Source organism: Protomyctophum parallelum, assembly GCF_964188405.1.
Source record: "Protomyctophum parallelum genome assembly, chromosome: 2".
Lineage (NCBI taxonomy): Eukaryota > Metazoa > Chordata > Actinopteri > Myctophiformes > Myctophidae > Protomyctophum > Protomyctophum parallelum.
This window is the reverse complement of record NC_139699.1, coordinates 58779378-58802768: the sequence shown is the minus strand read 5'-3', so window position 1 is coordinate 58802768 and position 23391 is coordinate 58779378. Positions and strand designations below refer to the sequence as shown.

Genomic DNA, 23391 nt, shown 5'->3' with positions numbered 1-23391 from the left:
CCATTCTTCATAGAGCGTCGCAGTCACGCCCCCCTTTCATGACGACGCCAGGCCCAGGAAATAATTCCCAAATGCATTTTTCCCCATAGACATTTCAAAAAGTTTTTATTTAAAGACTTTATTTTTAGCGTCGTACAAAGCCAACTCGAGTCGTGACAAATCATGACCACAAACACAATATTTTGGACCAAACAAATAATTACAAAGAAGGAAAAACAAGAAAAAGTATTGTAATGCTGCCGTTTTATTCTCCTTTGTGTTTGCTGTCACTGTACAGTCCTTATTACACATTATGTACAGCATGCATAGTGCTTGCTTGGCGTGCACACTGACACTGTCCAGTCTTTTCAACGGCAGCAGCATATTATGATTGATTGTTGGCTGCTTCTTTTTCCACAGCCATTTGTGAATGATTTGACAGGGTGCTGAAATAAAGCCAGCCATGTGTTCAGCATGCACTGACACCATGGTGATTGCTACTCATAATGTGGGCGTGGATGAGACACGAGTTGTTTTCTACTATACGCTGCTGGATGGCATTAATAATGTTCTGCCGCTTTCCTTACCCAACATATCCATCTTGAATTATGTGGTTGGGAAGAGCTAATTTATTATTCTTGTCAAGGGGGGGGGGGGGGGATATCGTGAATATCTTTCTTGATCGACATCTCCCTTAAATTACCTATTTCAAATCGTGTAGAAAAACTTAGCCTTTGGCAGGCTGTGTGTGTGTGTGCGCCGCTGGCAGGGCCCAGTATGCGTGCTCTTTACAGGATTGGTTTTAACAAACCTTCACATTCAAAGTGTTATCATCATTATAAACGGCGATGACAATCATGACACCGTTGATTGTATAAGATGGTCTTGGCAGTCAACTTTACTTCCAGGTGCTGCCAAGTAATTGCTGCTGTTACTGTTACAATAATTGCATTGACCTTAGCCGCCTCTGTTTACAATTCAAAGCCAGGCCAGGTGAAGAGAACACTGTAGCTTACTGTGAAATGACACATAAGATTTGTTTCCACCTATTGTAAATGCAATGACAGGATGCTCCGATCAGGTTTTTTGAGGGCCGATCGCGATCACCGATTGTTTTTCTCATGATCGGCCGATACCGATCTTGTGCAAACTTGAATATTTCCAAAATTATTATAATTATGTCAAAACCCACATCAAAACTGTTCCTGTGTGTGGGGAGGAAGGGGAGAATGTTTAGGCCTGTCACAAAAATGCAAAATGATATTATACTATAATATCTGATTGACATTTATACCACTTAAATAGTGTAAAAGATCGGTTTCTCTAGATGGGGTAAATTGCCGATCACCGATCGGCAGTGAATGTCGTCCGATCTCCGATCGGTGGCCGATTATCGGAGCATCTCTTTGCCCTAACAGGGCAACCACACTGTCTAGACTCATTTCTTCTATTCTGCTATACTAAAATCATTCCTTTTCATGGTTTTGTCAGACATAGAAAGAGCCTATACTAATGCATGTGAGGCACATCTACAGGACCTGTCCACCCAGGGAAATCAACCCATTACTGTTATTGCAGAATTATCATAACACTTGCATAATGCATAATAATGCATCATGCAAACTGTGAACCTCAGCAGGGATGCCACAAAGAGCATCCCCAGCTTTCTTGTCAGATCTGTGCTTGGGCAGCCTACACACTGTACGACTTAAAGTGGTTGGGGGGGGCGGGGGGGGGGGGGGGTGATTCCATCGTGATTCACACCACACAAGTCTCTTTCTTGAAATTGGCTGTGGTTTTCACACTGTACGATTGATCGCCGACAAGGTATCGCACAAGATACATACCCGATACATTCATTTGTTTTTTCATTCCAATGCATATAATCCTTGAATTCCATGAACGTATAAACGAGATTAATTTAACTGACGTCTAACAAAAAGATTTAAAAAATCACACTCTCTCTCTCTCTCTCTCTCTCTCATATTAGCAGGCAACAGTGCAGCACTATCCCTCTCTCTGTTTCTGGTACAACAGCACCCCCTACTGGTACTCATAGTCATATACTGGTGCTCATTAACGTCACATAGGTAGGTGAACACGGGTACACGGACATTGCTGTTCCTTGGAGTGGTTGCACCACTCAAAAACAAAAGAAAAACGAGAGAGCGAGACAGGACACTAATGATTTTCATTAAATCATTCTCGGTTTCTCTGCATCTCTCTCACACACCCACAGTCACACACACACAGAGCGCACGTGGTCGAAATGACATAACATATTCACAGTTGCGCTGCTGCGTAGCATGCCTGCTGATTCCGAGGCTGTTTTATCAACAGTAGAGTAGACCGGTGCTGTAGAACACGAGTTGGTAACGATGGAATTTGGAGATCCTTGCCCCACTATGGTAAATAAAATGGTAAATGGTGCATTTATATTGCGCCTTTATTCGAGGTGCTTTACAGAGATTGTGCTTTACATTCACCCATTCACACACACATTCATACACTGATGGCGGCGGAAACCATGCAAGGCACCAACCTGCACATCAGGATCAATTAGGGCTTCAGTGTCTTGCTCAAGGACACTTCGACACTAACTCTGGGGGAGCCCGGGTTCGAACTGGCAACCTTGCGGTTCCCATCCAGCCACTCTACCCCTGAGCGCGTGTGTCAATGTGTCGGCGGAGGCAAATGGTTCTCGAGTTACAGTTGAGACATGGTGCATTTATAGATACTAGACTGGTGCCCGGCCGTAGAGCACAGATCTTACTGAAAACGACAAACTCTCCTCAAAACACAGTCGACCCGGGCGTACACAGAACTGCTCAGGCTGGTATTGCTAAACGTAACGGTTCGTAACCTAAGTACAACTATGCTTAAACGGTTAAACTTAGCCTTAACCCATTTAGACCTGACATCGAAATTAAAAAAATGTCTTGTTTTCTGAAGAACCTATGTTTCTACATCAGTGGTTCTCAATATTTCATGTCAAGGACCCCCAGAATTATCTGCATTTGGCCGCCGACCCCCATCTGAAAATATGTTGTTCCAGGGACTCTCCCGGAAGCAACGATTAGGAGCGACAGATCAAATCTTCTCGCAGTGCCTTACACAGCGAAAACGTCTGGGATAAAAGCCAGATCTTGCGTCCGATCGGGGGTTTTGTCAGCGAGAGCCAGAAAAGGTACATAATCGGACCAAATATCTTGCAGTGTGTAGCAGGCCTTACTGTGGTCAGCTACAGCCACACACTGTGCAGTGTTGCAGCTGGCTTTAAAGACCACAGTATTAGATTCGTGGAAATGCTCCTTCAGTTACTGGATGTTCTGTCAGTTCCGCTTTCAGATAAAACGTCTAAATTGGATTTAAGAAAAAGTACCCTGGCTGCTTTTCTTCCCTGAGCTTCCAGTTAGAGCTCTGTGTCCTGAAACTTTTATAGCCACGACAGTGTCTCAGGAAGGAGGAAGAGAGGCCATCTAGGAAATGAAAGGGTGCTGGTTCGATCCCTGCCTCCTCCTGGCTTTGTGTGGAAGTGTGCTTGAGCATGAAGGTGAGCCCCTAACTGCTTTAAGTCCCCCCCCCCCCCCCCTCTCTTGTTTTTCCTACGTGTGGATTGTATTCGATTTTGGGAATTATTTAGCTTATCATCCCAAGTTTTCTGAATCTAGTTGACTCACCCTGCCCTCTAGTGGATTAATTAAAGACACGGTACAATGGCTTTTGGGGAATTTTATTTAGAAGTTTCAGTCTAAAACGGAAGGCTGTGTGCTTCTGAACCAACCAGAGCGCCGCATCCCTACAAATTTAATTTAATTTAATTCGACTAAAATACATTTTAGTCGACTAAATCAACTGTAGATTTAGTCGACTAAATTCATATGATATTCAGTCGACTAAAACTAGACTAACACTGAGACATTCCAGGTGACTAAAATGTGACTAAAACTAAATGAAAAATATTCAAAAGACTCTGACCAAAACTGAATCAACATTTGCTGTCAAAACAACACTACTACTGTGCAAAGAAAATGAAAACCATGATGGGAACGGCTTGGCTTCTATGTGGATCTCGGACATCATGTGGCCAGCCTGTGATCTATGATGTACAGTACGACTCTAAATCTGGGCACGGCTTCAGCCCCAGATAAGTTGAGAGCAACTCGCACACCGCTCACTCACAAACTGCTTTACTCTCTTCCGTGGCGCAGTCAGGGGATCCAAAAAGCCACACAAATACCTTTAAAAAAACATCCAACATCCAAACCCCCAGGAACGCGCCCAGGGGGCCTGGCCGGAACTGTACTGATACACTTGAAATTATATTATATATATATATATATATATATATATATATATATATATAATATTTACAGTTAATATGTAGCCTGGCTAATAACCCAGACTCAAATCACACTGTCGTGTCCGGCGGCATGCAATTCCTTTTTGCCAACGGCTGATTCGGTCTGGCTTTTTAGCCAGGCTAAGGCTGCGCAACAGTGACACTTGGTTTTGAAAACCAACCAAATGCTATTTTCGTGCTCAGACAATAGGTATCCAAGCAGCCGCGCATGCAGGCACACACAAAGCTACTTAATGTGCACCACTTAAAAATGAATCTCTTTGACTCCATGGCCATTACCACAGCATTTGGCTCTCGGCCAGGTTCGTGAGGTGTCGGGCCTGGATCTGAGCCATCATTAAAGGAATGTAGTAATACGGACATTACTGAGTATTTAATTTAATTTGGATTTTTAGAGAGGACTTATAATATATTTTCCCCTCCAGTGCATTATTAGCATAAACATTCATCATCAAACACATCATCTTGTCATTTACAAGCGCACAGTGCACACTGTCGAGACAGACTGCGCTGTCACATTCTCCTTCTTTTAGCTTTGTCTCTGTTACAGCAAAAAGGCCTGAGCCTTTCCCTTAAACAAGGTCACAATGGATAAGTAACAGTTGATAAACCACTCAGTCATCCGTACGCGGGGATTTGCAGGTTCCATTTCCTGAGTAGCTTGAAGTGCTCGGGTGCATACCCTCTGAGAAACTGCAGACGGCGTGCCTTGGGGATATTGTGGAGGATTATGGCCTGTAGAAAAAAAAATGAAAGCATTAAGTATTCATGAGGATAACTCTTTAACTATTATTGTGGTTGATTTAACTGAAAGCGGTAAAGTCTATCATGCCGCCATGTGCATTTCCTCTTTTCACCAGCCTGCTTTGAGAGATTGTTAATCCAGTGGTTCCGGGGATTTATGAGACAGAAATTGGGCCCAAAGTGTTGAGTTGATGAGGGCTTATTATCATCATGATCTCCTCTTACTGTACATGACACCACACCGTACCCAAATAGAATACCCTACGTGACTTTTATCATTGTAGCTTCATCTCCATGGTAATGCCGGAAACAAAACACCCTTGGAGGAATGTTCTACAATCTGTTAAAAGATTGTAGCCGCATCAGTGTGTTGGAGTTTCTATTGTGGCCATTCTTCCTTTCACAGTAACCTGAGGAGGATCAAAGATTGTATTATTTTTTTATGTGATGTATTATTGCCACAGTGTTACAATCTTCAGTGTTAATCCATTTGTTTATCCATCCATTTATATCTCAAATTAACGGAGGATTCTCTTCAGTGTTGTCAGCTTTGGGGGTTGAGGTTGGTAACTGTGACTCACTCAATGCCGCAAAGCAAGCAGTGGCATGTTCACGGGTGGCCTAAGGTTGAGGTTCCACCCGTTATCCTAAACTTTGATTGGACATCAGAAGGGAATTCATTTAATTCAATTTGTCATTAAATTAAACTCAAAACACAGGAATGAAATGCACCATGTTAGTAATTTAAGTACATTAGGGTAGATAAAAATGTTAAATTGATGCGAGTGTGTCCTGCTTGGGCACAATTCACCCTTTGTCAGCCTTCTGATTGGTCCCTGGCTGACTAACCAGCAGGCTCTTCTGCCTTTTTCCTGCCCTGGTTCCGCCTAGTTTATGTTGAATTTACAAAAACATCATTTTTGGAAAAAAACTAAAAACAAACATGATATGCCGAGTCACCATGCTGCACCTGTGATGTTCCTTTTTACTGACACCAAGATTTAAATAAGAATTGAATGCACAGAATATCAATATGAAGCAACTGAAAAAAAAAAAACACGTTATTTCAACGGTAGTGGATGGAGAGAGAGGATTTCTGTCCAACCACGGAACGGCAACAAATGCGTGCGAAGAAGAGCCACGTGCGGGACTCGACAAAGGGTGAATTGCAACACTTCAGTTGCAATTGAATGTAACAGTTGAACTGTTCACAACAAGGGATCAAACCCAGCACACAAAAGAGCTCTTGGAGATATAGCTACAGGGTTGGGTACTTGTCCCTCTGTGGAGGGTCAAATTAATGATGGAAGTGTTCTACATGGAGAGTTGGTACTTGTCCCTCTGTGGAGGGTCAAATTAATGATGGAAGTGTTCTACATGGAGAGTTGGTACTTGTCCCTCTGTGGAGGGTCAAATTAATGATGGAAGTGTTCTACATGGAGAGTTGGTACTTGTCCCTCTGTGGAGGGTCAAATTAATGATGGAAGTGTTCTACATGGAGAGTTGGTACTTGTCCCTCTGTGGAGGGTCAAATTAATGATGGAAGTGTTCTACATGGAGAGTTGGTACTTGTCCCTCTGTGGAGGGTCAAATTAATGATGGAAGTGTTCTACATGGAGAGTTGGTACTTGTCCCTCTGTGGAGGGTCAAATTAATGATGGAAGTGTTCTACATGGAGAGTTGGTACTTGTCCCTCTGTGGAGGGTCAAATTAATGATGGAAGTGTTCTACATGGAGAGTTGGTACTTGTCCCTCTGTGGAGGGTCAAATTAATGGAGAGTTGGTACTTGTCCCTCTGTGGAGGGTCAAATTAATGATGGAAGTGTTCTACATGGAGAGTTGGTACTTGTCCCTCTGTGGAGGGTCAAATTAATGATGGAAGTGTTCTACATGGAGAGTTGGTACTTGTCCCTCTGTGGAGGGTCAAATTAATGATGGAAGTGTTCTACATGGAGAGTTGGTACTTGTCCCTCTGTGGAGGGTCAAATTAATGATGGAAGTGTTCTACATGGAGAGTTGGTACTTGTCCCTCTGTGGAGGGTCAAATTAATGATGGAAGTGTTCTACATGGAGAGTTGGTACTTGTCCCTCTGTGGAGGGTCAAATTAATGAAGGAAGTGTTCTACATGGAGAGTTGGTACTTGTCCCTCTGTGGAGGGTCAAATTAATGATGGAAGTGTTCTACATGGAGAGTTGGTACTTGTCCCTCTGTGGAGGGTCAAATTAACGATGGAAGTGTTCTACATGGAGAGTTGTTACACAATTAGAGGCTGCACTCTCTACAGTGAGCCACTGTGGTGCTCCATGTGGCTTTGATGAACTCTACTGGTATTTTTATCCCAGCATGCATTTATATTAAGAGTAGAGTGGGCAGGGTGGGTAAAAATAAACGTAGATGAGTTAATCTCATTAGCATCTGTCCTCTTGGCCTGTCACCTCTAGCATCATCATCGTCATCTGTATGTGTGTGTGTGTGTGTGTGTGTTGTGTGTGAGAGAGCGAGAGAGAGAGAGACAGAGATGGAGACAGAGAAGGAATAAGAAGGGGAAAAGATTAAACGGGAGAGCACAAGATCGACCATGGAAGTGACTGGTGATTAATTAGATTGTTAATCTATCCCGAATGGAACTGTCTTCCTATTTGAAAATGTAGACAATGTCACAGTGGCTGTTGTCCTTGACCTCTATGTCTAAACTCCCAAGCACTTTTCCTGTCACCATTAACCCACTGTCACCTTTCTCTAGTCGCCTGTTTCAAGTTCAACACATCTCAGACATTATAGGCTCTCACCAACGTTCCATCTTAAAAGCCTCTTAAACCATTAAATGGTTTAAGAGGTTTTTAAGATGGGCATGTCTACATTTTAGACCTGAGGTGGATTCTAAAAACGCCTTCTAAAACCTAACCTAGGTTTTCTGAAAACCTTCAATTATTATTATTATTATTATTATTATTATTATATATTTCTTTTTTATATTTTGCTATATGTATGGCAACAACTAATGAGACACAGAGGCTGTTCCCGGATTAAAAAACAACGTCTACTGTAGTATATACACCTAGTCTAAATGGTTTAATGGCCGCCTTCGATCTGGAGTTTGGAAACCTCCCAAACAACCGTTTTGTAAGAAATAATGTCATGACTCATGAGATCAAATAAAATATCTGTGATGTATTTTTATGCTGAAATCTGCACTATAGTAGGGTATGACCCACCCCTGCATTAATGTTATTGCTCATGTTTATTCATCAGCACTCATTAATTCCGTCAAACCCTAAATCTAACCTCCTTCATGCACACCCGTTCCCGACAGTGGGCTGAGGACCATGCCATGTGCTTGCGGTGTTATTGGTTCAAATCTGGTTCATGACCTTGTCACATGCATGTCAAACTCCAGTGGTACATTTCCCTAAGTACTGTACTTAACATTCAACACCATTGCCGGAGATCTTCAGCAACTAATTAAAACCCATTTAGACCTGAGGACGATTCTACAAATGCCTTGTAAATACTGACAGTTTTCTGAAAAGAATGTACAGAATGTGATTCTCAAACATTTTCATGTCAAGGGCCCCGAAAATTATATGTAATTGCCATTGACCTACAAGCTCTTAGCGCGGGCTAAGAGCTTGTAGGTCCAAATGGGGTTCCCGGCCCGCCCTGAATGGGTTAATAAATACTACGCTTAACGCCATTGCTGGCGATCTTCGGCAATTGGTGTTTTATACTACTTTTGATTTCTGCCAGTCAATAACACTGGAGCGCGCCATCTTGAAGTGCGCACGCACCCACGCCCGTTCTATCAGTTTTACAATCGCCTTTAACTCCAATTCCTTGTCCCTGATTTCTGGTCAAAACAAGCTTTATTCCACGGCCGATAGCCAACGCTGTTGGACAGCATAACATCCGGGCGCGGATTTTTGACTCTTCAAAATAAGGGTTGAACGGGGGGGAAATGCTGGCATGAATTATATCAAAGTTATTAATAAGTCCTTCCCGTAAGTTTGGCCGCCAGGTTTCAGATATTTGTTCTTTACTTGAGGATTTCCAATTTCCAATTATTTTACTTCCAATACTCAATACACAACATCAGAGTCAAATATTGTACTTTTACTCCACTACAATTATTTGAAAACTACTTACTTGGTAAATGTTGATTATTAATTATACAAAACGTACACTAACCACTTCAGCCCTACAAGCTCACAATGCGTCGGCTATTTTTTTAAGATTTGAAAACTTTAAGTACTTTCTACTTTTGACTATTACTCGTAACAAAGTTTCTTTACTTTTTTACCCACCACTGCCAAACTCACACGCTCTCCTGTCTGTCCCTGACTTTCTACAGCCTTCTCATTTCACAAAGCAGGAATATCAGAAAAAGTCGTACCTTAGTTCATAGTTCTATATTTGAGAGCAGCATTGGCATTCTCTTAAGGTCTCAAAAGCAATCACAGTGCAATCTTCTCTGTGACAGAACTGCACCCATGGCGCTATACAATCTCTAGCATACCGTACTGTATTGTCTCTTATTTCCCATTTATTTCCCCTCTAACTTTATCTCCTCTCTGTGACGCTCTCTTAAGTTCACATCTCCCCTCCTCCTCAACCCACCGTGGTATAAGAACCAGACGGATGTAATGGAATTCCACTCTTAACGAGGATCAGCTCCTCCAGACATCTGCACGTAAAGGAGACCTGTTTGGATAGAATATCTGTCCGGCAATGACTGTGACTTTTAATTCCCAATAGAATGATAGAATGGGCAGGGGAAGTGTTTGGTTTCAGGCTGTTCCAGATAGCAACGTCAGACAAGTGCAATAATGAAGATTCTTCACGAAGGAAGTTCTCTGTGTCTGATTATATAACAGACCCAGCTTGTACTGGTTCCATTTGATTCTATCTGCTTTGTTGCTTGTTATGTATCTTGCAAGACCTCAGGGCCTTTCTTTGCCCTTTTTTTTTTTTTAATGAAAAACATCTGAACATCTCAAACAAGAATTGCACTGCACAAAAAAAACAAAACAGCCTCTGCTTCCTTCTCTGTTAAGAAGCTTTAGTGCATCGTAAAGTAGGCCACCAGACTGTAGTCATTGTATTAAGGCAGACATTTAGGGTTTTTGCAGTCTTTGTGGGTTAAGACGTTGATAGTCATGCAGTGGACTATATAAAGAGAAGCAGTGTCCGCCCATAAAAGAAGGAAAAAAAGCCCTCCAGTCTGTAATTTCTTTAGTTGGTTGAAATGTGCGAAAACCTTCTTGGTCAGCTCTTGTCTCATCGTGTTGGCTGTTATCACTGGCTATAAAGGCTTGAGACCACTTACGATTGTTGACTATATATAATTTCCTAGCTAGTGTATGCAATTAACAGGTTCCTGTGCTCCAGTTTTTAGACTGATGCTTACACAAGAACATGTGAGTGCATGTTTTATACTTTGGATAAGTTATAGCTGTGTTGTTTGTTTGCCATCTTTTAGCTGTTGAACCCCCTGATGAGCGTGCATCAAATAGTGATTTGTTTTAATCTTACAGTATTTCTTGAACAATGTTTAATTATGAATTTATATTAATGGTCAGAATATATTGAACCCCCTGATGAGCGTGCATCAAATAGTGATTTTTTTTTAATCTTACAGTATTTCTTGAACAATGTTTAATTATGAATTTATATTAACCCATTCTGACCGGGCACCCATTTTGGTGTCAGCATCATGTTATGCTTTAGCTATTTAAAAATAGCAGATCTACAAGCTCATATCGCGCCACCGAGTGGCGCGATACGAGCTTGTAGGTCTGCTATTTTTGAAAAATCGAAGAGCGACTGACATTTCTAGAATCCGATCTCAGGTCAGAATGGGTCAATCAGACCAGTGTGTGTCCGGCGGAAACCTCGTATGAATCTGATCTCAGGTCAGAATGCGTTAATGGTCAGAATTGATTGATGCCTTTTTTTTGGGAAATTTATTTCAAAATGTTTTATGTTCTTGCTCCATGGGCACCTGTTTCTATTGACATTATTTGATGATTAACCAGAAGTGTTGACGTGCCAGTGGAACTCGACCCTTGGTCTCCTGGACTGTTATGGCATCCTGACACTATAAACTAGACAAACACAACGTTCCCTCTGTCTGGAATAATAGCCCAAATGAAAACAACTCATTAAATATTCATAGCAACGGAGACAGCCACTGCCATTCTTTATAGGGCTGTTTGTTTTCCAGAAATGTCGCCTCCATGAATAAAGAGGGTCACATTAACCATTGATGTTTTTTAACCCATTCTGACCTGAGATCAGATTCATACGAGGTTTCCACTGGACACACACTGGTCTGATTAACCCATTCTGACCTGAGATCAGATTGTAGAAATGTCACTCGTTCTTCGATTCTTTCAAAAATAGCAGACCTACAAGCTCGTATCGCGCCACTCGGTGGCGCGATATGAGCTTGTAGATCTGCTATTTTTCAATAGCTAAAGCATAACATGATGCTGACACCAAAATGGGTGCCCGTTCAGAATGGGTTAAAGTGGGTCTTGGATTATTTTACATGAGCACCCGTTTAAAAATGTAAAATTATGTACGAAATCAAACATTGATGGAGAACAAAATAATATTAAATAATATTATAAAATGTCATTTTAATAATTTTCTTATCCAAAATGAGACCAATCTCAGACCATTCTTTGAGCAATTTGTTCTGAAAGATACTTTTACAGTCAGTAACCCCTACTCGGTATGAGTAGTCGATGAGATTTTCCTTCATTCTCTCACTGGGTTTAATTTATGCCTGAAGACTGTGTACTGTTGAAGGACACTTAACTGGGTTAGTGATTCAAAACAGGGAAGTAAATAGCCGCGAGCGAAATGTCCTTAATGGGAACTTATCAGGTCATTGGCCACGTTGCTTTTCCGCAGCAGTGGAAAATAATGGGACACTCATTTGCTGATTTGACAGGTGTCTGCTTCTGAGCTACATACATTGACCTGCCTGTTATTGATTCTATATTAGAAGCTACTCTATAGATCGATACAGGGTTAGGTCATTTGAGGTCTGTGTGCTTTTGTATGCCATCCCATGCTTATTTAAATGTAACCTGGACTAGTCTCACGTAGCCATCCCATGCTTATTTAACCTGGACTATTCCACAATCTCCGGATGCTATATAGAGTCTGGAACTACACAATCCAAATAAGGATTTGAACATACTGATTAAGAGTTGCTGCTTTCACTGCATTGTGTCCTTATGTGCCCTGTCTATGTATACAGTATATGTTGTTGTTGCTTTTTTAGTATTTCTTTGTGTACAGCACTTTGTTTCAACCTTGTATAAAAATGTGATTTATAAATAAAGTGGATTGGATTGGATTGGAAGCTGGCATTTCCGTTCACGAAGATATCATCTTAATTAACCGAATGTCTGTGTGTCTGTGTGTGTGTGTGTGTGTGTGTCTGTCAGAAACATTGCCGTAACTCATTACTGCCTGCACCAATCACTCCCACTTTCACACAGGCATTGCCCATATGAATATGGAGGGCGTAACGAAGCCCTTTTTTCGATTTGACACATTAATGATTATTAATTAATTTATTAGTCAATTACAAACACACCGAGGCGCAGTACCCTTCACGGCCACAAGGGGGGGCAAATATCTCACAACGGGTAAGGACTAGTATTTTAAAATATCTTTTATAACTTTTTTTTAAACTCAATTTGCGTGACTGTAAGGACGAAACCGAAGGCTCCACTTCATCGCTTATACTCATGATAGTCTGGCAACGCAAGACTAAACCTGGACCCTCGCAGCAGTCCGCACGTAGATGTGTCAAGAGGTAGACATGTAACAGATCGAGCTAATCCATTTATTTTAGTCCATTATAGAAGTAATTGATGTTAGTAGTTATTGATTACACCATGTAGATCGACTGAATATCCCAGAGTCCCATATGTACATATACACATGCATGTAGGTTGGGACATGAAAGTTTAAATTGTTTCTTTTTTTCTTTAATGATAATTTCATGGTTCATCTCATTAAGTAAGAGCCTTTTTATTAATAATACTGTGTGTGTGTGTGTGTGTGTGTGTGTGTGTGTGGTGTGTGTGTGTGTGTGTGTGTGTGTATGTATATATATATATATACGATACACCAACGTAACACCAACAGCTTACTTAATAGGCTGTATAAAAATATCCATGTCCAATATGAACGTATACAGTAAGGGTGGAATGATGTGGGCCACAAACTGGACTGTTGGGATTTCTACGTTAAAAGAGTCACATGTGTTTGTATAGTCATTAATCACTGGCCCCTGGATAAAAAAAGACTCCCAAGAACTCCCAAGAACTCTTAACTAAGAATGTACTGTAACTAAAAGTATGCAACAAAACGTATGCTACTGCATCTCCTTAATGTGATGTGCAACTTTGGTAGAACCTTGAGTTGTATACTGTAGCTCCATTAAGTCCAAATATTAGAACCAGTTATGTGGGCCACTTCTCAATGACTGAACCAAAAGAAGATGCCGGACCATAATGTAGATGCTATCTACAAGCTTACAACGCATCGCACTGCGACGTGTTGTAAAGCTTGTAGATGGCCTATTTCCGGTTATTTGTTATTTTAAGTATAAACCGTATTTAAAGTGGTCATACTGGTCAAACAAGTGGTTCAAGCTACAGAAAATGATCTCACATATTTCATATAAGCAAAGGTTAACCCTCTGGCATTTTGTTACAAAATCCTTTTTTGTTTTTCAGGTCTATGGCCGACTTCAGCATCAACTGTTTGGTTGAATGGCTACCAAAAACAATATAATTCTACGTATTATTTATGTTAACTGTTTTTGAAACACAACGCTACTTACGCTACTATGTATGGGGATGTATAGGCCATTACATTGACGACTTTCATCTTCAGTGGATTATAGAGGTCTCTAGAATAGCCTAAATCCCTGAATCACTAACATATTGGTCAAATGCACAGCATTGAGATCCATTTAGTAAAGTGGAAGAAGAGACTATAGACTGATAAGGCATTAAGCAACAATACATACATTTAAGACATTTATTAGCTATTGTTTCGAGAAGTGGGCTTTCCTTTGTTTTTGTGGCAAAATTGGGCTTTTCAGCACTATAACGGTAAATCAATTTCTTTCAGCTGTTTTCAAAACTACCAAGTCACGATACTGTGCTTAATGGTTGCCATTTTCTAGCATTGTAGAGGAATATTGCCAGTAAGTTGTTGAAACTGGATTGGTATGTGGATAAAATGCGCGAGCTGGACCTTATAAGGGTTCCTAAACTTGAGTTTATCTGGCAGAGAGCTGCAGCAGTTTGGGTATGGCTTCATTCCAGATGCTACAGCATTGGACAAGTGCACACTGGCGACCCTTTCACCCCACGAGTACATCTCTGTGGCATAGAAATGAGAAGTGAGGCTATAGTTTCAGACTAAACTAGAAAAAGTGCCCCTCGGGGCACAGGTCACGTAAATTGCACGCTGCGTTCATGATTTGAGGCTTTTTGTTCAAAACAGGCCAATCCTGCAAACTTTGGAAGCCAAGGTTTAGGTTTGTTTAGGTTTAGTTTTTATTTATTTAGCACATAGTTATAAAAAATAGACGATACATATCAATGAACAAAAAAAACAATGCAAGGAAAGGAAGAAGCCAGCTGGCTTATTTGGAATCCTTTCCTGTATGGAAGAGGTCATTGATTAAGCAGATTAAAAGTTAAAAACAATACAAAAGACTACAAATTGACAAAGCCAATGTTGGCAAATTTGGATGGAATATGAAATATCGGACAGATCCGTCTTGAGCACTTGACTATAGAGGTTTTTTGGACAGAATTTGGAGGGGTAATATCAAAAAAGTTAGTTGCAGATGTGAAAAATGCAGGTCAAAGGTTTGTCCTTGGCCTCTAGGGAGTGTGCATGCAAAGCTTCATGCAGATCGGTGCGGTTATAGGTTAAAATGTGAAAAGCTGCCTCATGGTGGCGCTATAACAGGCGGTTCAGGAAAATCTGGGGCAGAGGTTCATCGTTGGCATCCAGGGAGTGTGTGTGTGCAAAGTTTGGCATCGACAGGGTTTTAACAGTGCCGGAGATTTAGCTGTTAACGGACACACTGACGGACGGACGGAGGGGAAAACATGCTCTCCCCCCCCCCCCCCCCCACGCCTTCGGCCTGGTGGAGACAATGAATGTTGGCGTTTGTAGCGTAGTTTACTCTAATCTCTGTGACTCAAATAATACGAGAGAATCAATCAAGCTTGAGGTGAAAGGAGAGAGAGTGACCGCTGTAGTGGAAATGTGATTTCAGTAGAGAACCGATGAGGAAGTACATTATATTATGGCAGGCAGATTCGTCAGCTGTACCGAGTACAGACCCATCTGGCACTCTTTTGTGGCCTGCTGTGGTATTAAAAGGGAACTACTGGTTAGGTCCAGCTGCCGCTGCCAGTGAGGTATACTTTGCAGTTTGCAGTTTGCCCCTTGCATCTGTGTTGGAGGCTGCCTTATATCATAAAGTTGGTGAATTATTTTTAGAAGGGTGTGTCGATGCCCTGGGGTTAAATGATGCTCCAGCCAGGAAATGCAGTACTATTGTTGACATTGATATTTGTGAATGACAGACAATTAAACATTTCGGGTCTATGATGGGTGACAGTTTGTGAAAGTAAAAAAGGGAAATCCCGGATTATACCGCACACTGTTTTCACTTACAGCAAAAGAAAAAGACAAAAGAAATGGGCTATCCCTGATGCTATAATTGAAGATTGCAGGATTTCTCTTTTTTTCTGTGTCACTCTCATGCATTGACTAATGACTATGCACATCTACCTGTCCCAGTAGATGTGCATAAAGACCCTTTTAACCAACTTGAAGCCCATTCAACAGTTTTCTGAAAAACGTCAGTCATGGTGCATGGTACTCAAACTTCTTCTTGTCAAAGACCCCCAAAACGATATGCATACATTTGGCTGCGGATCCCCCACCTCAAAATATGTTGTTCCAGAGACCTCCAGAAGCAAAGATTCCATCCTGGGGGTAAAATGTATTCTCTCACAAGGGAGACCGGGATTTGAATCCCAGGTAGGAGATAAATGTTATGGATTACCGCCTTACGTCAACATACACTCAGGCAGCATTTCCAAGCTATCCATGCTTTGTGTTGCTACTGGTTTTGCATATAGAACATATCTCTTTTCTTTATTATATTTACATTATTATTTCATTTTCAAAAAAGACAACAAACTGATTAAAAAAACAAAGGAAAAAAAATGCATTACTTTTAACTGACCAAAACATCCCATTCAGTTTGTCTTCAGATATTGTTGATCTCTTTGTAAAACATTAATATGTCAGCAGCTAGTGAGATGAGACACAAGATGCTTCCCCCACGAGGTAAACTTGGTCAGGCCAAGAGAGAACAAACAGACAAACAACCAGACAGTCATTTTTGAGTCCGTCTATTACTGTGCATTTCAATGACGCTGATGGATCAATGTTTCACTGATTGGGCTTTTGTGTGCCATGCTCTATCAGAGCCCTGCTTATCACATCTGTAAGTCACTCACCAGTCTTGAACCGTTTCCACATTTTGCTAATCTAAAATGCATTTGGTATAAATGGCCTTTTTTCCCGTGGTGCAACTTAATGTTTGCAGGCATGCTCTTCAGAGTAGATGGAAAATAAAGCTTCTTACATTTCGTTCCATTTGGTGGCACAGGGATGGATTTACACTACAGTTAAGTAATGGTGGGGAAAAAAGGCTTGTTCCTCTTGTTCCTTTGAGTGAATTGGCCTCTTAAGGTTTGGAGCTCTTTGAATGTCAGACTTGCGTTGCTGCATGGGTGCATGAGAGCATCCAGTGTGTTTTCATTTGTTATCTATTTGATGCTATGGTTGAAAGAAATCATTCTCCAGAGTGTGAAGTCATCTCTTGACTTGTACTCGAGGGATTATAGGTCATTTCTAAGTGAATTGCTACGGTATGCTGCTTGAATTCTTGCCAGCTGAGAGGCAATGCACATCTTTTGAGCCATTCAGACGTCAAGGACATCTTGTGTGTAGATGTAATTTTGCAAAACGTTTTGCCTGCTTGGAACACGGTATCTATCTATCTATCTATCTATCTATCTATCTATCTATCTATCTATCTATCTATCTATCTATCTATCTATCTATCTATCTATCTATCTATCTATCTATCTATCTATCTATCTATCTATCTTTGAGCCATTCAGACATCTAGACAGCATATTATTTTTTAAACAATGAGAATGAAATGCATGTATGCGTGGTTACTGGCTGGACTGCATTCCAACCTGCACTCAGGTGTTCTGGTGTTAATGGATCCCATGCTGTTAGTTGACCTTTACTCTCTGCAATGCAGGACAGATTATTTTTCAAAGCTTCACATATGATTCCCCCACTGGTTTTGGCACAATTCATCCCTTTAATGCCTCTTAATGTGCTTCTGCTTCCTTGTATTTATCATTCTTACGGCCGCGCTACACTGGGGACGGAACAGAACCGCCCCACGGGCGGAGAGGAGAGGTGGCTGCACCCAATATGTGTCTTTTTTTTTTTTTTTTTTAAGGCGAGGCGAAGGGCTGCGTAACCCCCGCGGACACGTGGAAAAATAGATTCACGCACAGAGCTTACACACAACCTGCGCACCACACGGTGTGTGTAGCCGGGTTCCATTGATTACAGTGGCATAGCATAGCAATTCCGTGCCAATTCCGTTCCCCAGTGTACGGCATTAAAGCTAAAGGCAGCTTAAAGACGGAGTGCCGTGATCTCCCCCTCCTCCCTAAAACATGATCATCAGATAGTATGATTATACTATTATATATGATTTTAGTGTGTCACTAAAGTGGTGGGTTTCTATTGGGCCTTTTGACTCCAAGGCTTTCAGCTTTCAGGAAGAACCCTACACAGGGAAGACATATTTGAATATTATTATTATTATTATTAATTAACCAGAATTGGGTTCTATTAGAGCAGGGGTTCTCAAAGTTTTTGGCCGGGGACCCCCGGAGATGCTTTGGCCATGTCTCGCGACGTTGGGAACCCCTGTATTAGAGTAATGTTAAATTCATATACCAGAAAGTACAAAACTATGGTACTAAATGTTCTGCAGCCTTTTGTGCCCTGCCTTTTCGGATCGCTGAACTGCTTGGCGTAGCTTGAACAAAATGTTCCAGCTCAATCAATCTTCGGTGCTTTGTGTAGAAGTTGATCTCTTGTCATTGGTGATGTGTTAATGTGATTCCGGGACTTAATTGACCCCGCCAATCGACACCCGATTGATTGATTGACTGAGTTCCCTGCCTCTTATCTGGACTAACACAATGCCGCCCACTCCTATAGCTGTCTCTTTCAGAACAGAGGCTGTGGCCTCCCTAAAGCTTTCGCATGTCAGCGTTTTTGCTCAATTTACATGCAGCGCTTGCTTGTCGCTAGCTTCAGTCTTGCTCTATTATAGGTGCTATCCCTCTCATTCTCACCAACGCACGCACGCACGCACGCACGCACGCGTGCGCATACATAGTACACTGACCCTTTGCAATTGTGAGTTCAGCACAGAATAGCATCTTAAATGTACAATGTGTCAACTTTTCACTTGGTTCTAGCCTCCGTGTTTGACGTGGGTGGCTGTATGTGTCACCCTGGCTGACTCGCTGCCATTAAACGGGAACATACGAGTGTAGTGGACAGGACACCCCCACCCAGCATTCTACATTGGACAGCAGGAATGACACCCGTGTTGTTTTCGTCGACTAAAACCAAGACGAAAAATGTTCGTCAACTACCTTTTCCCACTGACGAAAACTAAATGTAAACTAAATGAAAACTAAGCTATGGTGACTAAAACTATAAGACTAAATCTACTGACAATTTCGTCAACAAATAAAAACTAGACTAGTGGACAAGAGATCCAGTATAAATCATTTTACACTTGGTTGCATGCTGAAAATAGCAGATCTACAAGTATACAACACTTCGCAGCCGATGTACAAGCTCACAACGCGTAGCAGCGCAAAGCGTTGTGAGCTTGTACATCGGCTATTTTCTGCATGTGTAAAATCAGTCATTACGACGGCATCAAGGCCCGACAAAACACATTTTAGTCGACTAAATCAACTAGATTTAGTCGACTGAAATCCTATGATATTTAGTCGACTAAAACTAGACTAACACTAAGACATTCCAGGTGACTAAAATGTGACTAAAACTAAAAGACACTACGACTAAAACTAAAATCTAAATTTTCTGCCAAAAACAACACTGAATGCCATGCACGCACGTACGCGTACACTCGCACACACACAGGCCACATTATATTCGCCCAGCCACTGCAAGAATATAATCACCTTTTCTCCTTATCGTGAAAGGATTGGTATTTCTTGAAGGCACCAGCCATTTTTAATGTCATTGATTTATCCAACCTCAATTCTCTTTACTGAAATCATTAATTGACTATTCAGAGCCTTTATAGGCTCTGACACAGCCATTAAATGGAGCACAATCCCTTTCTAAGGGCCAGGTGAACAGCTGAATGTCCTGAGTTGATAATCATGTCTTGTCCTTGTCTACCCCCCCCAGTCTCTCCCTCATCCCAGATGTACTTATATTCATGTCATGCAACCGCCCTTGAAAAACTGCACCACCATTGTGATAGTTGGTTGCCTGACGGCCCACTCGTGTTGACTTTTTTGTCTTATTACAGTACGTTTTAACAGCAGGCGACAGCCAGACGAAGTGCATTATTTGTCTATGGGACCCTACTGTCTATGGGACCACGGCAACTACCGGCGATAGCAGGCGACGGTCGAAAAGTGGGCGGAGCAACGTCGCCCGAAAAGATAAAAATAATTCATCTTTTGGGGCGATTGGGCGATGTGACGGCCGATTAGGCACAGAATAGTAAATTATTACCCCCACACCCCCCTCAGGCAATGCCTGGAATGTGACACATGAGTGTACACACACACACAAGACTGGTGTGTGTTTTTTTGTTGGCTACTGTCCTGCAAATTAGGTCCATATTATTAGCCAGCTAATTTGCTGTGAGTGAACATGAATGACGTGCATCAGGTCAATCCGTTCTTCAGATGTGTGAAAGCATGCACACCTTCTCGCATGGTGCACAAACCAATGCCATCCAAATGAAACTGGTTTGTGTCGGACGGGTCCAGAGCAGACCCGTCCCATCTTCAGGATGAAACGTGGTCATTAATAGATGGGCGCTGCCCTGGGCCTTGCTCCTGGGTCATATGTACCCTTTGACCCACCTCTGACCCTGAACTACCTGTTGTTAATTTAGTACAGAATACTTAATATCGACTGCAGAAGATTACAGGATATTATGTGCACGTGTTATTGTGTGACCCTTCTGCAACGTCCGTATTTTCTTCATTGACTTAATGATCGGGGTCAAAATGAAAGCATTTGAGCAGCCCTGATGAAGACCGTATAGGTCGAAACATGTCGGTTCAATAACGTTTTCCTCCTTTTTAACACCGAGTGTGCCCGGATCTCCGCTTCGTTCTATAGAAAGCATTTTGATTGTTTACCCTGTCCAGTGATCTTCTCTAAAGGCAATGTCCATCATGATTGCAACAGCTGGCGGTGAGCTTGCCATCAGCCTGGTCTCTGCTGCAGCAATCCATTTTTACACCCTCTGAGATGAAACAAGGGTTTTACTGAGCAGTTAAAAATGTTGCCTCAATGCCAGTGTCCGTCGGGAGCCCTGCATGTAACTGATTCAGTATAGCGATCATAATTGTGCATCAGTTTCTTTCATACACACCTTATTTATACACACACGTGTTATCCATTGGATGTGACTGACTTGCAGTTACAAAACCTCTTATTTGCCTGTCTTTGTGTTTATAGGTCTTCGGTGATTATTATCACTTCCGGCATCGCACCTTGGTGAAGAGATCACTGTCGGATCACAGAGGGACACAAGTGCGTCTACGGACAGAACCCATGGTAAGTCATACTGAATCTCTGGCTAGAGTCCCTCTCTCTCCCCCTGCCAATGTGCCACTCAGTGTGTGGATTGGCTATTTTAGGTGAAGACGTTTGGTGTTGTAGTAGGGGGAAAAAGGAGGGGACCAAGTCTAGAAGTTGGCGGCTGTGGCTCAGGAGGTAGAGCAGGTCGTCCAATGAGCCCTGGGTCGGCGGTTGTCGAAGTGGGCAAGACACTGAACCCTACATTGCCTCCAATGAGTCGGTCGGTGTGAGCTCGCCACTATTGGTGTGTGTGAATGTGGGAAGTGAGGACGCTGGCGTCGACTGTTCACCGCTTCACCTCCCAATGTATGAATGAATGAACCATTGTAAAGCGCCTTGAGCACTTGGAAAAGCGCTATAAAAATGCAATTAATTATAGAAGCCAAGGACGACTCCGGTCAACAACTTTGTAACTTTGATGATTCTTCCAGAGTTGTACATTGTACAGAAATGTACATTTTATGTCCCATTTTACGGACTGTCGCACATATATATTGTAGGCCCGAGTTTTTCAGTAATGTGCAACATATCTCTTGGTGCCTTAGGTACCTCATCACTATCCGAGAAGCAACCATTGAGGTAGTAACGTTGGGGAATGCAGTCAGCTGACAACCACAGGGCAATGAGCCAAACCCTGGGCTCACATTCATCACCCGGTTTTAATGGAGGCCTGAGACAGCTCACAGCATCTGGCCTGTCCGTTTACCTCTTACCTCAGTGCTGAAGGGTGGACTGGAGGCTCCTGCACATGTTCCCCAGATACATGGACCACTCTAAAAACCAGTTCCTTCTGCTGGTCTATTCTGATTTAACAACTTTACCACTTCAACCATGGCGGACCTATATTGGGCCCTATTTTGGACAGGCGACACGTTTCTAAATTTTTGTCAAATTGTTTAGAATGTTTTTTTTTGTTTTGTTTTTAAGCGGAAATGGATCTATTACTAGGTCACAATGCTTCTTACGTTTTGGACATTTTTGAAATATTTTCAGCCAGTGGCGTAACATTATGGGGCTATAGGCTGCGGTGCAAATATTTTGTTTAGTCTTTGTCAGAAGGTCTGAGAGATCTCCTATTGGCAAGGTGATGCAGTGATTCACAGATGTACAGTAGATGGGAGTCAGCCTGTGTAGTGCTTTATCGCTGATTCAAAACAACTTTAAAATCAATTCTACATGCAGTGGGAAAACGGTATGAACTAGAAGAAGTGCCCCTCAGGGCATGTCTTACAGAGAAACGGCGAGTTGAGAAAACAGGCTTGAAAGGTGCACTTCTGTGGTCTCTAACATTACACCTAGCTACTGTACATGTTATTATTATTATTATTATTATTATTATTATTATTATTTATTTCATATTTACATGTCTTCTGTGGTGTCTAACATTACACCTACTGTAGCTACATGTTTAAGCATTCATTTCATATTTACATGTCTTCTGTAGACTCTAACATTACACCTAGCTACATGTTTAAGCATTTATTTCATATTTACATGTCGATTTCAGCTCTGACACTTATTTCAGACATGCTCTAGTATGTGAAGAGTCTGCCTGTGCTACTCCTTTCTGGGGGGAAAAAATTAAAAAAAAGGTTTTCTCCTCTGGTGAAAAGCTGGAGTTTTCGTGATGGCAGGCTCTCAGTCAAATCTGGTCACATTTGTGTAACAAATTATTGTTTTATTTGTGAAATTCAGAACGTCTTTTTTTGCGTAGTTATTTTTTTATTCGTGTAATTCATTGTACAACTTATATTTTGTAACTCTTGTGGCTGATTTTGAACTGGCTGTCAATGTCCATTGCAGCAGAAAGACCGTTGTGTTGACGACGGTTGATGTAGGAACACGTACAGGGAGAAAAGAATGCCGTACAGTGACCACTCTCCAACCTGGCATCCCAGTATTGTAGGGTTGATCGGATCGGATCAGGTGATCGGAAATCGGGGGCCAATCACGTAATTTTCAAATGATCGGAATCGGAACGGGAGCCAAAAAATGTGATCGGGACATCCCTACAATATTGGGCATGTTATAACAAGAAGAAATGTTTTAATGAAGAAATATATACATAATATGTCATGATGTACACAGTGTCAGACGCTTAGCTGAGGTCTAAGGGTTAATCTTGTTTTCTTTCAAGAAAGACAGCTATTAAAATATATAGGTTTTAATTAGTCATGCAATACAAATGGCTGTGAGGATATACGCTTGCAATTAGTGCGCCTAATGAGGCTCCATTGTTAAATGATGTGCCAATCATCAGCTAATAATT

The 23391-nt window shown here is 41.7% G+C and overlaps 1 protein-coding gene across 1 annotated transcript in view; it reads left to right on the top strand.

The window, feature by feature from the left end:
• The window catches only part of furina (furin (paired basic amino acid cleaving enzyme) a), a gene marked incomplete at its 3' end in the record, with an annotated part of 96500 nt that overhangs the window by 25218 nt on the left and 47891 nt on the right, over positions 1–23391 (top strand). The window contains exon 3 of the mRNA XM_083759590.1: positions 21000–21098. Coding sequence (XP_083615716.1) covers positions 21000–21098 — 99 coding nt within the window. The remainder of the gene's footprint in view (positions 1–20999; positions 21099–23391) is intronic.